This window comes from Lepidochelys kempii, chromosome 1 (assembly GCF_965140265.1).
Source record: "Lepidochelys kempii isolate rLepKem1 chromosome 1, rLepKem1.hap2, whole genome shotgun sequence".
NCBI classification, from domain to species: domain Eukaryota; kingdom Metazoa; phylum Chordata; order Testudines; family Cheloniidae; genus Lepidochelys; species Lepidochelys kempii.
In genome coordinates, this window is record NC_133256.1 from 333,914,462 (window position 1) to 333,931,375 (window position 16,914).

The following is a 16,914-nucleotide window of genomic DNA, read 5'->3' on the forward strand; positions in this document are numbered from 1 at the left end:
TTGAACTTTAGGACCAGCTTGGTTGTTCTTGCACATGAACAGATGACACCACATTTCAACACACCTTCTCATAGATTCTAAAGCTGCTCTAAAGACACAAAGCCTTAAGAAATTGGTTCAAACCATTTAATTCTTTTTGGTGGTAAGCAGAGTCCAGGTTTGCATTAGTGTGTGTTCAGGATGTGCATTTTTCCTCTACTTTTTATTTCTCTTTAATAAACCTTTTCATCCACAGTGCTCAAAGAGCTTAGAGATGCTAGCAAGTTTTTTTTGTTTATACTTTTTTCCTCCTTGCCATTGTTTTAATGCCATTAAAAAGCTTGAAAATATTACATTTTCTTTTACTTTTTTCTTCTTCCAGTTTTGGGGGAAAAAACCAAAGAGCAAGCACAACAGTAATTCAATATTCCTCATACTTCCTTATTTGTCTACTGGCCTCATCATTGGCAGCACAGCTCTCTAAATTGGAGTGTGTGTGTTTATTTGTATTCCACTCTGATTTTTTCCCTGCAGGGCTAGGTCACTGAGTTTAGATATAATAACCCACCCCTCCAGCCAAATCCAGAGCTTTATGAAGGTCCTAAAAAAGTTTGGGTCAGGGTCTCAATATCAGTCATCTACTCACTGTCATTATTAATGACTAAGCATTTTCCAACACCACTCCCAGCAGGTCTTTCATTATTTTAAAATATTTCACACATTTTTTCCTACATTGACCTCAAAGTTTTTTTTGTCTCCCCTCCTCTTCTACCTGCCAACTGAGTCTATCAGGATTTTGCAGGTGGCTAGCTATCTGAAGTACAGAAGAATACAGAAATTTTGGTCATAAGTCCCACAATATGTGTCATCACCATGTGGAATAAGTAACTCGGGGGAAATGTTTAAAAGCCAAAACTAGAAGTTTAAATACAAGTTGCAGGTTTTTCCTACTAATATCCATAACTCAATGTCAGATCTTTCAGCTTCTGAATTCATTGGCTTACATAACTGTAACTATTTCCTGAAACTATGGAAAAGCTGTCAAGATCTCACATGCACACAAACACACCCACATACTTGCATACAAATCCAGCAGATGCAGAGTTGAAACTTGTAAGTAAGTAGCATTTCACAGGATACAGTACTCACTGATTAAATAAATTTTTGTATGTGTCATACCTTACAATAGGCACACTCTGCTCATTTATGATGGCTGTTCAAACTCTTGTCATTACAGAGCATCTTGGGCCTCACTTAGGGTGACCAGATGTCCCAATTTTATAGGGACAGTACTGGTATTTGGGACTTTTTCTTATATAGGCTCCTATTACCCCCCCACCCCGTCCTGATTTTTCACACTTGCTGTCTGGTCACCCTAGCCTCACCCTACTCATTTACACACTGAAGAATAACTATGCCTCTAAGTGAGAGCAGAATCAGTGCCCTTAATTGCGGGCACCGAGATGGTTTAAAACTAACTAGGGAAACTTTTCTTTAGCTAAGCAAGACAAGATCAAGTGCATCAATATATCTGAATGGAATCTCACCAACTCTGGTAGGATGCAGTGCAGAGACAGCAACAAGAAAACCCACAAACTGGACTATGATCATCATCATTTAACAATTAAAATATATATCTTTATTTAAATTCAGCCTTTATCATTCTTACTGAGGGCAGAATTTAAGACAAAAGGATTGCACAGGTGTAACTGCCAACACTTCAGTGCGTAGTCTGAAGAATCTTTCTAAAGTGCTAAAGATGCACAAGTAAGGGAAAAAAAACCTCTAGATTTTTAGATCCCAGGTTGAGTTAGGTAGGGCAGCAGTTAGGGGTGAAATAAAAACAAAAACAATGTATTTTGTAAACTGAGCAAGCACATTGTAAAACAATACTCATAGAACTCCACAATGACCTTTTTACATAGCCAGTTTTCAGACAGTTGTACTTGCAGTTTTACTTCTAATCTCAACGTGAGCAATGTATTGGGCCCTAAATCAGGGAATTGGACCCCAAAACAATAAGAAATACTATCAAGTGGCTACCAGAGTCATGCACGTTCAATGGTGACCATACAAAAGAACCCAAAAGAATAAGGATTAGTTTCTTACCAGTCATATGGGATTAATTTATACAATTCTTGGTGATTTGCGTACTGTTTGTCACATAAGTGATTTTTAGCGTCAAGAAAAAAGTCTAAGTTTAACAAACACTTTGGAGTGTTAAAAATTATATCCCTTTAAAATGTATTTGAGAAACTTTATGGTTTCCATTACTATCCGTCGCCCCCAAAAAGATAATTGAATACTTTTGTCCCATAGAAGACTATACAAGTCTTTCATGCTATTGTTGTCTATTTCTAGGAACTGTTGTGACAACTGTTTACTTTCCTGTTTACTAACAGAAACTAAATGGTGCCACCACCACTACCACCACACACTTCAACAGCCCAGAAATAGAAAAGCTTCTGATGGGTTTACCTTTATAGGAAAGTTTAAGTCTTGGGATATTTTGCTTTGAAGTTCCAGTGACTGGAAGGAACAGCATTACTAAGGATAACGCTGTGCAGACATGTGGTGCTTTGAAAGATCTCACTCTGCTGTTCTCTCGACAGTCTGTTCTTGCATTCATGGTGAAAAAGGTCCGTTTTTTCAGAAAAATCCAAATGTAATCTGAAAGCAAGAAGAAAACATCTGTGTCTCCTTTGCATCGTCACACACAAAGCTTATGAAGGCAGGCCAAACCTTCAGTTAGAGAGTATCTTAAGCAGAAGTCACTTTGTTATAGAGACTTTTCTCCAGTATACACCAAAACTCTAATCTCTTTTCTATAAAACTAATTTGGTAGACTGAGGCCGGAACAATGCGTAAGCTTTTGGACACTGTCTAGCATAGCTAACTTTTAAGTACAAATTAAATTAAATATAATACCCGTTAAAAATAGTCACATTAATGCCTTGGCTATCTCTATATAGATCAGGTGTTCTCAAACTGGGGGTTAGGACTCCTCAGGGAGTCACAGGGTTCTTACATGGAGGGGGGAGTTGACGAGCTGTCAGCCTCCACCACAAACCCCACCTTGCCTCCAGCATTTATTATAGTGTTAAATATATAAAAAGTGTTTTTAATTTATAAGGAGGAGTTGCATTCAGAGGCTATGTGAAAGGGGCCACCGGTACAAAACTTTGAGAACCACTGACACAGATACCACAGCAATTTTATATCCTTACACTGTGAATAGGCTACACTGTAATATCTCAGATACCACGGTGTAGCAACTGGAGATACCATTAAAATTAACATGTAATTGACATTCATCACAAACTTATTTATAAAATAAAAAAAAGGGCTATTAGAAGCTTTTATTCACTTTCAGGAGAAAAACAATGATTGCTGATAAAATGTAAACATACCTTCCCATATGTTGTTCTCAGTGAACTAAGACTTACTTAACAACCACAATCCACAAACCAAAACGTCCTAGGAACGTTAAACGGGGGAGGTCCATGCAAAGGCCCATCTCAGCACAACATGTAAGAAAAGCAAGCTTTGCATCACCTTTCACTTAATAATCATAATAGAATACCTAGCTCTTTTCATCCATAGATATCACAGAGTACCCTACAAAGGAAGGCAATTATCACTATCCATGGAAAAACGGAGACACAAGTAAGTTGAAGTGACTTTGGGAAGATCACACAGTAGTCTCCCTGTGTAGAATTGGGGACAGCAAGATTGGATTTTTTTTCCCTAAAAGATATTCATGTTTGAACAAGAGCATTGGTTTGGGGAAGTTCTATGGCCTTTGTTATGCAGGCGGTCAGGCTGGATGACCACAGTGGTCCCTTCTGGCCTTAGAATCTATGAAAATGACCAAAGCAGATACAACACCAGTGATTAACAAGTAGGGCTGCTGGGAAAACAATGACAATTTTTCCATTAATTTTTTTTTTCGGGGCGGGGGAGGGGAGAGCGGAGTCAGTTGACTTAAAAAAAAAGTTAACTCCAGTGCTCTGATCAACTGATTTGGTGTAAGTACCGCAGGCAATGTTCTGTGCTGACCCTTTTAGATGAAACAGAATGCAGAGCCCCTCCGACGTTTGGGCTGCTCCATGGCTCTCGGTGTTAACTTAGCGTTAGTTTAGCTCTCAGAGAAGCTGCAGCACTGCCCAGGATCTCCATGGTATTGCATGCTCTAGCCCTACCCCCGGCACATCCCTCCTGGCCCCAGCCTCTCCCCAAGCACATCCCCTACACCATGGCTTGCAATGGGGTCCTTGGAAGATTGCGGAGGATAGCTGTGTCTTGCCAGAGTAATCCTTCCTCCGCCTAAACAAGGTGGTTCTGAGCCCTTTACACTACTCTGGTACTTCTACCTGGTGTAAAGAAGCCAGAGAGGGGGTGAGGATCTCACCTGGAACATCCTTCCTATGCCAACACATCCAGTTTCCTCCCTTTCCTCCTTCAAATCTCTCCTCCAAATGCAGCGGGACCCTGCCGCCTTTCAATCTGAATCGACTCCTGTAGGCTACGCACAATCGCCCATTCATTAAATAAAACCCCAAAGTAAGCATCTGATTATTTGATTTGTTTCTTATTCTTTGCCCTGTTAGAATGCAAACCCCTGAGAGAGAGGGGGAGAGAGAGAGATCTTGTTTACTCCATAAATGTGTATTACTGAGTTCATTATTGGCGCCCAACAAATAAGATGATACAGGAAGTAACTGATGGTGACATTTTTCACCTCAGTCTTTTTTTATATAGATATATAGAGAGAGATGGTTAAAGATGCACAGGCCCTGTCCATTTTGGTGGAGGAGAGTGAAAGCTATACTCCAAAGCAAGAAATTATTTAACATCAAGTCTCATTGCAAAGATTGCATAGGGATCATGGCTTGGGGGACTGGGATTCTGCTAAACGTATAAGGATTCCGCCAGAGGGTGTGAGGGTCATTTTCTAGAGGCAAGAGCATACTTAAATTGTAGGTCCAAATTCACCAATGGTATAGTGAGGCATGAATGGGACGTGTCTTACAGCACTAAATTTAGCCTTTTGGCTGCAAGGAGTCTGACTTTTCCACGTAGAAATTTCTTGCTACACAAATCCTTCTTCTTTTGTGTTGTCTGAACTCTGGCTGTGGAAAGAGGCCAGACACAAGGGGCTTACTTTACACTTGAGGCAGCTGTTCAGTGAGTTTGAGCCAAAAAAGTCCCATTAAGGACTCACTGCAGGCTAGTCAGATTTTTTAAGTTATGCTTTTTCATACGTTCATCCTCTAATACACCTCCAGCTTCAATACAGGACTCTTCCAGGAGATTAATGACTAGCTCAGGTTAATGTACCTCAGACCAATTGACTCAACATTAATCCCCAGAAAATGACCAATAGCTCCTGGGTAGGGTGACCAGATGTCCTGATTTTATAGGGACAGTCCCGATATTTGGTGTGTTATCGCTTATGTAGACACTTATTACCCCCCACATCCTGTCCTGATTTTTCACATTTGCTATTTGGTCACCCTACTCTTGGGACATCTCTAATGTAGATCAGTGTCCTATGCTCCATTTGACCAAATCCATAAGCACTGTTTTGTTTTTAAAAGAGGAATTTTATAAGAATGAATAGCAATTCTTCTTACTTTAGTTCTTTGATTTTTCTGATAAGCATCTACCTATGCTGCAATAGTCCTGTGAGATGTACTGAACCAAAATGGAGGACAAAACATTTCAAGAGAATGATGTTTAACTTCAAGTGCTTTATCATGAAGCTGTATCTGCATTTGGTTCTTTTACGTTTTTTTATTATCCTCCTGTAGGGAGCCAGGGTGGCTCCCCTCTGAACCAGAGGGTAAAGAGCCACCCTTTCAGCCTGAGTGGGCGGAGCCAGGCCAAGCTTCCGCCAATCCCCGGAAGGGGAAGGGTGGGACAGGAAGTACAAAGGGCAGGGGGGCCCTCTGCCCAGTGAAGAGAGCACCAGGGAGGGAGACAGACACGCGCTGCTGGCTGCTCCCTCGCGAGCCTGCTGCTGACCCAGGCGAAGCCCTGGGCAAGGAGGAGCCTGACCGGGAGGAAGGCCTGTGGCAACCACGGCTGCCAGCCGCTGAATACCCAGAGGACCTGGAGGGGCCTGACTGCAGCCCGGGCCAGCGTGAGTCCGACACCGAGGGGGAGCGGGAGCTGCCTGCAGCGGAATACCCGGAGGAGATGGAGGGACCGGAGCTGCCCGCTTGAGAGACCGGGTAGGAAGTAGCCCAGGGGCCGAACTACACCATGGGGTGGGTGTGTTTGGTCAGTGGGTGCGGACGGCCCCGCTGACCCAGCGGCAGGACCTTCGCCTCCCGCCACTGTCAGGGCCCTGGGCTGGAACGCAGTGGCGTTGGGTGGGCCTGCGTTCCCCTACCCTGGCGCTCCCCTGCCTGAGGGGCGTGCTACTGACTCCGGCCGGCACACCTTCCCCGCTAATTCCCCAACACCTAGAAGGTGTGGCTGAGGCCTGCCACGGAGACCATAGCTCTCCATCGCCCCTAGGGGCTCGGAGGACCGACCAACACCTGTCACAAGTGGTGGAGAATGCGGACAGGCGATCCCAACCCCTGCCGAAAGGGGTTAGTGCGAGGGCGCCTGTGAAGCGCCCCTACTGGAAAGATGGAGATGGGAAGCCTTATCAAGTTCCTGGCTGAGAGCCAGCAACAGCAGCAGCACCAACTCGAGCAGCAGCTGGGCGCCCACCAGCAGCAGTTGCTTCAAACCCTGGGGGCCCAGCACCAGGAACAGCAAACCCAGTGCTTCCAGCAGCTTGCAACCCTGTGGTCAGGCATTGGTGGTGCTCAACCGAAGCGGGCAGCCACCCCGACCCTTCCCGCCCCACCGATCTGTCTGGCCAAGATGGGGCTGGAGGATGACCTGGAAGCCTACCTAGTGACCTTCGAGCAGGTTGCCTCAGTGGCTGGTTGGGCGCCTGACCAATGGGCGACACTCCTCGCCCCATATCTGACAGGGCTAGCCCAGAAGGCTTACCATGGGCTCCCAGATGATGAGGCCTGCATTTATGCTTGAGTGAAAGTGGCCATCTTGGATGCCTTCAACATTACCCCGGAAACCTTTACCCCAGAAACCTTTCGGCAACGGTTTCGGGAAAAGGTCTACCCACCGGGCGCCAGACCCCAGGCGACGGCCCAGGAACTGAAGGACGTGGGTACCCGATGGCTCCAAACTGAGCGTCGAACCGCAGCTGAGGTGATGGAACAGGTCATCCTTTAACAATTCGTGCACATCCTCCCACCCCAGGGGAGGGCTTGGGTGTTACGGCACTGGCCACAAAGTCTGAGCTTGGCCGTCACGCTTATGGAGGACTTTCTCGAGGCTGAGGCCCCGATACGACCGGCCACCTGCCCCCCAAACCCTGGGCCCAATGCACAGAAACTTGAACGGAGGGGGCCCACCTCCCAAACCAACGCACCCCACCGTACCAGACGACCAGAAGGCGGCAGGACCGAGTTTTCCCGATGGCCTGAGTCAACACCACTCTCTGGCCCTGGATGCTTAACCCGACCACCAGGCCCCGGCCCACGCTGCGGCCCCACTGGTGCCCCCACGTGGCCGGCGTGCCCAGAGGTAGGACCTTGTTTCCGATGTGGCGAGTATCTGCATCTGCAACGGGGCTGTCCTGCAATGGACTGCAACTTTGGCCTGGTGTGTGCCGGGGAGCGATGGGCCCGTCTGCCCTCCGTGGCCAAACTGACAGCTCCCATAGAAGTCGCCGGGGTCCCTGTGGTGGGTCTAGTCAATTCAGGCTGTGGGCAGACCCTTGTCCGCCAGGCGCTCTTCTCGGACACCACGCGGACCGTCGGGGAAGTACAGATTCAGTGCATCGACGGAGATGTAAAATCGTACCCCACGGTGTGGGTCCCCATTATGGTGCACGGAGTAACCCAGTTGATGAATGTGGCAGTGGCGTCATCCCTCGCCTATCCAGTGATCCTGGGCCGTGACTGGCCTGACTTTGTCGAGGTGCTCCAATCCCTACCCACCAAAGAGGCGTTTGAGGGAGCCCCGCCTGAGAAGAAGACAGGACCTGACTCGAGCTCCGACTCTGGAGCTGAACCAGGCCCCACCCCCAGGCAGGATGGCTGGGAAATGGCGGGTCCTCCTCCTGACCTGGACTTTAGCCGAGATCAAAGGGAGAATCCTACGCTCCGGTTTGCCTATGAGCAGCTAGCCCGGGTGGATGGTGAGGTCGTGGAGGCGCAGCGCACCACCCAGTGGCCCAGGTTTGAACTCAACCATGAGCGGCTCTACCGCCTTGACCGAGACCCCCAGACCCAAGAGGTCCGGACCCAACTCGTGGTCCCCCGCATCCATCGTCGGGCTGTCTTGAAGCTTGCACATGACATCCCGGCTGCTAGCCATTTAGGGCAGGAAAAACTGGCTAGGGTCCTGACCAGGTTCTTCTGGCCCGGCGTCCACCGTGAGGTGAAGGAGTATTGTGCGTCGTGCCCAGACTGCCAACATGCAGCCCCGGCCGGGGTACGGAAGGCTCCCCTGGTCCCGTTATCAGTCGTAGGTGTGCCATTTGAGCAGGTAGCAATGGACCTGGTTGGGCCATTCCCAAAAAGCAAGGCGGGCCATCAATACATCCTCATCCTGATGGACTACGCCACCCGCTTCCCGGAGGCCATCCCCTTAAGTATCACCGCCCGCACTATTGCTGCGGAGCTCGTGAAGACCTTCGCAAGGGTGGGCCTCCCACGGGAGATACTCACTGATCAAGGGACCAACTTCACATCTAAGCTGTTCCACCAGGTATGTGCCCTATTGGGGATTAAGAAATTGCAGACCTCGGTCTACCATCCCCAGACTGACTGGTCGAGCGGTTCAACTGAGAACCAGACTGACTGGTTCTCCAAGAGGAGAAGGCGGGTGGTGGTGGTCGGGGACTCTCTCCTCCGGGGGACTGAGTCATCTATCTGCCGCCCTGACCGGGAAAACCGAGAAGTCTGCTGCTTGCCAGGGGCTAAGATTCGCGATGTGACGGAGAGACTGCTGAGACTCAACAAGCCCTCAGATCTCTACCCCTTCCTGCTTCTCCACGTGGGCACCAATGATACTGCCAAGAATGACCTTGAGCGGATCACTGCAGACTATGTGGCTCTAGGAAGAAGAATAAAGGAGTTGGAGGCGCAAGTGGTGTTCTCGTCCATCCTCCCCGTGGAAGGAAAAGGCCTAGGTAGGGAGCATCGAATCGTGGAAGTCAACGAATGGCTACGCAGGTGGTGTCGGAGAGAAGGCTTTGGTTTCTTTGACCATGGGATGGTGTTCCATGAAGGAGGAGTGCTGGGCAGAGACGGGCTCCATCTTACGAAGAGAGGGAAGAGCATCTTTGCCAGCAGGCTGGCTAACCTAGTGAGGAGGGCTTTAAACTAGGTTCACCGGGGGAAGGAGACCAAAGCCCTGAGGTAAGTGGGAAAGCGGGATACCGGGAGGAAGCACAGGCAGGAATGTCTGTGAGGGGAGGGCTCCTGCCTCATACTGGCAATGAGGGGCGATCAACAGGTTATCTCAAGTGCTTATATACAAATGCACAAAGCCTTGGAAACAAGCAGGGAGAACTGGAGGTCCTGGTGATGTCAAGGAACTATGACGTGATCGGAATAACAGAGACTTGGTGGGATAACTCGCATGACTGGAGTACTGTCATGGATGGTTATAAACTGTTCAGGAAGGACAGGCAGGGCAGAAAAGGTGGGGGAGTAGCACTGTATGTAAGGGAGCAGTATGACTGCTCAGAGCTCCGGTACGAAACTGCAGAAAAACCTGAGTGTCTCTGGATTAAGTTTAGAAGTGTGTGCAACAAGAGTGATGTAGTGGTGGGAGTCTGCTATAGACCACCGGACCAGGGGGATGAGGTGGATGAGGCTTTCTTCCGGCAGCTCACGGAAGCTACTAGATCGCATGCCCTGATTCTCATGGGTGACTTTAATTTTCCTGATATCTGCTGGGAGAGCAATACAGCGGTGCATAGACAATCCAGGAAGTTTTTGGAAAGCGTAGGGGACAATTTCCTGGCGCAAGTGCTAGAGGAGCCAACTAGGGGGGGTGCTTTTCTTGACCTGCTGCTCACAAACCGGGTAGAATTAGTGGGGGAAGCAAAAGTGGATGGGAATCTGGGAGGCAGTGACCATGAGTTGGTTGAGTTCAGGATCCTGACGCAGGGAAGAAAGGTAAGCAGCAGGATACGGACCCTGGACTTCAGGAAAGCAGACTTCGACTCCTTCAGGGAACGGATGGCCAGGATCCCCTGGGGGACTAACTTGAAGGGGAAAGGAGTCCAGGAGAGCTGGCTGTATTTCAAGGAATCCCTGTTGAGGTTACAGGGACAAACCATCCCGATGAGTCGAAAGAATAGTAAATATGGCAGGCGACCAGCTTGGCTTAACGGTGAAATCCTAGCGGATCTTAAACATAAAAAAGAAGCTTACAAGAAGTGGAAGGTTGGACATATGACCAGGGAAGAGTATAAAAATATTGCTCGGGCATGTAGGAATGTTATCAGGAGGGCCAAATCGCACCTGGAGCTGCAGCTAGCCAGAGATGTCAAGAGTAACAAGAAGGGTTTCTTCAGGTATGTTGGCAACAAGAAGAAAGCCAAGGAATGTGTGGGCCCCTTACTGAATGAGGGAGGCAACCTAGTGACAGAGGATGTGGAAAAAGCTAATGTACTCAATGCTTTTTTTGCCTCTGTTTTCACTAACAAGGTCAGCTCCCAGACTGCTGCGCTGGGCATCACAACATGGGGAATAGATGGCCAGCCGTCTGTGGAGAAAGAGGCGGTTAGGGACTATTTAGAAAAGCTGGACGTGCACAAGTCCATGGGGCCGGACGAGTTGCATCCGAGAGTCCTGAAGGAATTGGCGGCTGTGATTGCAGAGCCACTAGCCATTATCTTTGAAAACTCGTGGCGAACCGGGGAAGTCCCGGATGACTGGAAAAAGGCTAATGTAGTGCCAATCTTTAAAAAAGGGAAGAAGGAAGATCCTGGGAACTACAGGCCAGTCAGCCTCACATCAGTCCCTGGAAAAATCATGGAGCAGGTCCTCAAAGAATCAATCCTGAAGCACTTGCATGAGAGGAAAGTGATCAGGAACAGCCAGCATGGATTCACCAAGGGAAGGTCATGCCTGACTAATCTAATCGCCTTTTATGATGAGATTACTGGTTCTGTGGATGAAGGGAAAGCAGTGGATGTATTGTTTCTTGACTTTAGCAAAGCTTTTGACACGGTCTCCCATAGTATTCTTGTCAGCAAGTTAAGGAAGTATGGGCTGGATGAATGCACTATAAGGTGGGTAGAAAGCTGGCTAAATTGTCGGGCTCAACGGGTAGTGATCAATCGCTCCATGTCTAGTTGGCAGCCGGTATCAAGGGGAGTGCCCCAAGGGTCGGTCCTGGCGCCGGTTTTGTTCAATATCTTCATAAATGATCTGGAGGATGGTGTGGATTGCACTCAGCAAATTTGCGGATGATACTAAACTGGGAGGAGTGGTAGATACGCTGGAGGGGAGCGATAGGATACAGAAGGACCTAGACCAATTGGAAGATTGGGCCAAAAGGAATCTGATGAAGTTCAATAAAGATAAGTGCAGGGTCCTGCACTTAGGACGGAAGAACCCAATGCACAGCTACAGACTAGGGACCGAATGGCTAGGCAGCAGTTCTGCGGAAAAGGACCTAGGGGTGACAGTGGACGAGAAGCTGGATATGAGTCAGCAGTGTGCCCTTGTTGCCAAGAAGGCCAATGGCATTTTGGGATGTATAAGTAGGGGCATAGCGAGCAGATCGAGGGACGTGATCGTTCCCCTCTATTCGACATTGGTGAGGCCTCATCTGGAGTACTGTGTCCAGTTTTGGGCCCCACACTTCAAGAAGGATGTGGATAAATTGGAGAGAGTCCAGCGAAGGGCAACAAAAATGATTAGGGGACTGGAACACATGAGTTATGAGGAGAGGCTGAGGGAGCTGGGATTGTTTAGCCTGCAGAAGAGAAGAATGAGGGGGGATTTGATAGCTGCTTTCAACTACCTGAAAGGGGGTTCCAAAGAGGATGGCTCTAGACTGTTCTCAATGGTAGCAGATGACAGAACGAGGAGTAATGGTCTCAAGCTGCAGTGGGGGAGGTTTAGATTGGATATTAGGAAAAACTTTTTCACTAAGAGGGTGGTGAAACACTGGAATGCGTTACCTAGGGAGGTGGTAGAATCTCCTTCCTTAGAGGTTTTTAAGGTCAGGCTTGACAAAGCCCTGGCTGGGATGATTTAACTGGGAATTGGTCCTGCTTTGAGCAGGGGGTTGGACTAGATGACCTTCTGGGGTCCCTTCCAACCCTGATATTCTATGATTCTATGACCCTGAAGGGGATGTTGCGGCGTTTCCCCACCCAGGACCTCTGCCAGTGGGACCAGCTGCTCCCTCCTTTACTACTGGCGATTCTAGAAGTCCCACAGGCCTCCAAGAAATTCTCCCCATTCGAGCTCCTCTATGGGCAGCGACCCCGCGGGGTGTTGGACCTCTTAAGGGAGACTTGGGAACACAACCCATCCGCAACACAGGGTCTCTTGCAATATGTCTTACAACTGCAGGGGCAGCTGGCGCAGGCGGGCGAGCTCGCGAGGGAGAACTTAAACACTGCCCAAAGAGCCCAGGAGCAACACTACAATCGGGGTGCCCAGGCTCGATCATTCGGGCCAGGGGACCGAGTACTCCTCCTGCTCCCCTCAGAGGAATCAAAGCTTTTTTCCCGCTGGCAGAGTCCGTATGAGGTCCACCAGGTCGGGCCGGTAACTTATGAGATTTGGCAACCTGGTCGCCGTAAGGAAAAGCAGATTTATCATGTAAACCTCTTAAAACCTTGGCAGGACTGGAAAGGGCTCCTAGTGGCCCCATATCCCCCCGAACCGGAACTGGGGCCCCAACCACCCGAGGAGTCGGATAATGGTGAACCCCACCTAGCAGAGACACTCACCGTTGAGCAGCGAGAACAGGCACTCTGCTTAGTGAGGGCATTCCCCAAGATGTTCACCACGAAACCCGGGCGGACTATGCTCACCTACCATGTGATCCAGACGGAACCTGGTGTGGTGGTCCGAGAGACAACCCGGCCATTGGCTAGGCGAAAGCGGGAGGCTGTAGAGGAGGAAGTCCAGGCGATGTCGGAACTGGGTGTCATTGAGCCCTCCCAGAGCAAGTGGCGGAGCCCCGTCGTCCTCATACCAAAGCCCGATGGGAGCTGGCAGTTTTGCATTGACTTCTGGAGGGTCAACGCCATCTCAAAATTTGACGCCTATCCGATGCCCCGCGTCGATGAGCTCCTCGACCAGCTCGGGGAGGCCTGTTATATCACCACTTTAGATCTCAAAGGGTACTGGCAGATCCCCTTGGATCCCAGGTCCAAGGAGAAGACCACGTTTGCCACCCCTTCAGGGTTATACCATTTCACCCGGATGCCTTTCGGCCTACATGGGGCCCTGGCAACCTTCCAGTGTTTGATGGACCGGGTGTTGCAACCACACACGAAATACGCGGCAGCCTACCTGGACGATGTGCTCATCTTTGGCAATAACTGGGAGGAACATCTTAACCAAGTAGCAGCAGTCCTCCGGGACCTCCGCGCAGCTGGGCTGATGGCCAACCCGAAAAAATGTTGAATCAGGCAGGAGGAAACCACTTACCTGGGGTACACCTTGGGCCGGGGACAGGTCTGCCCCCTCATTGGGAAGGTCCAAGCACTCCAGGAATGTCCGGTGCTGACCACGAAGAGACAAGTACGTCAATTTTTCGGCTTAGCTGCTTATTACCGGCGGTTTTTACCCCACTTCGCAAGCATTATGGCCCCGCTAACGGAGTTCTTGACCAAGGACAGTCCCCGCCAGGTGCACTGGTCCAACGAGTGTGAGACGGCCTTTCAAACTATCAAAGAACGGCTGTGTAGCGATCCAATACTCTTCAGCCCAGACTTTCATCGTGACTTTATTGTCCAGACAGATGCCTCAGGCGTTGGGCTTGGGGCGGTCCTCTCGCAGGAGGTGGATGGGGAAGAACACCCGATTGTTTACCTCAGTCGGAAGCTGTTCCCCAGAGAACGGAACTACTCAGTTGTGGAGAAAGAGGCCCTAGCCATTAAGTGGGCAGTCGATGCTCTCCACTACTACCTCCTCCAGGCCCCCTTTATACTGGTTACGGACCACGCACCCCTGAAGCGGCTTAATAAGATGAAGGACAATAATGCCAGGCTGATGCAATGGTATCTCGCTCTGCAGCCCTATGCCTTCACGATTCACCATCGGGCGGGACAAGACAACACCAATGCGGATTTGCTATCCCACCTCAGAGAAGGTGAGGACGCCAGCTCCGAAGATCAGGAGCTGGATTTGAGGGGTGGGGTATGTAGGGAGCCAGGGTGGCTCCCCTCCGAGCCAGAGGGTAAAGAGCCACCCTTTCAGCCTGAGTGGGTGGGGCCAGGCCAAGCTTCCGCCAATCCCCGGAAGGGAAAGGGTGGGACAGGAAGTACAAAGGGCGGGGCCCTCTGCCCAGTGAAGAGCGCACCAGGGAGGGAGACAGACACAGGCTGCTCCCTTGCGAGCCTGCTGCTGACCCAGGCGAAGCCCTGGACAAGTAGGAGCCTGACTGGGAGGAAGGCCTGTGGCAACCAGGGCTGCCAGCCGCTGAATACCCAGAGGACTTGAAGAGGCCTGACGGCAGCCCGGGCCAGCGTGAGTCCGACACTGAGGGGGAGCGGGAGTGGCCCGCAGCGGAATACCCGGACGAGATGGAGGGACCGGAGCTGCCCGCCTGAGAGACCGGGTAGGAAGTAGCCCAGGGGCCAAACTACACCGTGGGGTAGGTGTGTTTGGTCAGCGGGTGCGGACGGCCCTGCTGACCCAGCGGCGGGACCTTCGCCTCCCGCCACTGTCAGGGCCCTGGGCTGGAACGCAGTGGAGTTGGGTGGGCCTGCGTTCCCCTACCCTGGCGCTCCCCTGCCTGAGGGGCGCGCGCTACTGACTCTTGCCGGCGCTCCCCTGCCTGAGGGGCGCGCTACTGACTCCTGCCGGCACACCTTCCCCGCTAATTCCCCAACGCCCGGAAGGTGTGGCTGAGGCCTGCCACGGAGACCATAGCTCTCCATCGCCCCTAGGAGCTCGGAGGACCGACCGACACCTGTCACACCTCCCTTAGTACTTTGCTGAAAAGGGCCTTAAGCACAAACCTCTTTTTACGTACATAGCAGCTCCAATGAAGTAATGGGGACTATTCACATGCTTAAAACTGGGTGGGTGCAAAAGCACCTTGTTGAATCAGGGCCAATATGGTTGGCTCTGCAGTTAGATCTTCCCTGTGGAACTCTAATTTGAAACGGGTTATGGGCTAGCAGAGCTGCCAGCAGTCAAACCACTGATGTGCTGGTATTCTGCCATCTTGGGACAACCAGGGCTATCCAGATGCACATGACTGGTGCATTTGTGACATTATATCCCTGAAAAGAAGTGACATCTCAGTGCAAGTGGTCAGACTTAGTAAAACCTGTAGGGTAGATTACTCTGAAACTACTGTCTGAAACAGGCAAACCTGGAGCCAATTTATTTAGCATAATTTATTCCAGGCCCTTTGTTGGAACAAACAGAGCTCAGATAGACAGTCCCCTATTAGCTGCAAAACTACATCAGTTTTTAAACACATTGTTCAGTTAAATCTGATATCTAAATGCAAAAAATCTAGCACCCAGGGATGTTGTGTGGACTCCCAACTTTCCCTGGCATCTTGAAGTCCAGAAACAAAGGACAGCAACTCACTGATAAATTTAGATTTTTCGAGCATGGCTGATATAACACTCATTTGAATATTTAAACAATGGTTTTTACTTAATTGGAGTATAACAGTTACCACTGTTCATGTTGTGAGACAGTTTTAAAATGATGAGTTTTGTATTGTGCTAGAGAGCACAATGAAAACTGCTTGCAGCAAATAAAGTATCCAAATCTCACTAATAAGGATGTAAAAGTGAAACAATGACAAATCCAGAGTAAACCTGGAGAGTTTGGCCCATTGTGATTATAATAATTAAGAAAAGGGTAGGAAAAATTAGGACACGATGTCTACTCATAAATATGTTGGGTAAGTTACTTGGCCCCTTTTTTTTCAGCATGCATAATATTAACCAGCGTTTTTTAGTGGAGAAGACTGTTGTCCAGTAAAGAAGCCCATTTTGACTGTCTGATCTGGGTTGATATACATGACATTCTGTTGATCAGACCTATGTTTAGACCCATACACGAGCACACTGTATGCAATGGTTAAATACTAACTGTAGTTGGGAAAAAAAAGACGGAAAATGTATCCCACCTACAGTTAAATTTCAAATATGTAGAGAAATATATAGAAAGTTTCTAAATATATTATATACAGACAAACATCCACATAAGTTCTAAATTTATTGCTAAACAACTATCTTTCAGATGACTAATTACAGTAAAACAGCGAGACATATTTCCAAGAAAGATATTTCTACAGTTGGCTAGTTTATACTTCCAAACTGCACTATAATCACAAACTGGGTATTGGAAATCTAGCCTTAACCAGAAGAGAAACTGGAAACATATATGACAGTCAGATGAATAATTCAGCAAATAAAACACAGAGTGAAATACAGTATCCGGGTTCACTTAGCATCCAGGCTCTCTTTTTAAATAACGAAGATGACATTGATCCAGAGCACAGTGAAACTATGTTCTTTCCCCTCACAGACAGGATACTCTGCTGATAGACAGTTTGGCAGAGAAAGCTTTTCTTCTCGATGGGAAATCTCATTATAAATCTAACTCCATCTGAGAGCTAACAATATACTTCATAGCCATTCTCCAACATTTACTTTATAAAGCAGCTTTAGTG

The 16,914-nt window shown here is 49.0% G+C and overlaps 1 protein-coding gene across 17 annotated transcripts in view; it reads right to left on the minus strand.

The window, feature by feature from the left end:
- SEMA3D (semaphorin 3D) overlaps window positions 1–16,914 on the minus strand; it is a 196,006-nt gene that overhangs the window by 122,205 nt on the left and 56,887 nt on the right. For all 17 annotated transcript variants that reach the window (XM_073328648.1, XM_073328657.1, XM_073328656.1 and 14 more), the window contains one exon: window positions 2,458–2,649. In XM_073328648.1, the coding sequence (XP_073184749.1) occupies window positions 2,458–2,649 (192 nt within the window). The remainder of the gene's footprint in view (window positions 1–2,457; window positions 2,650–16,914) is intronic.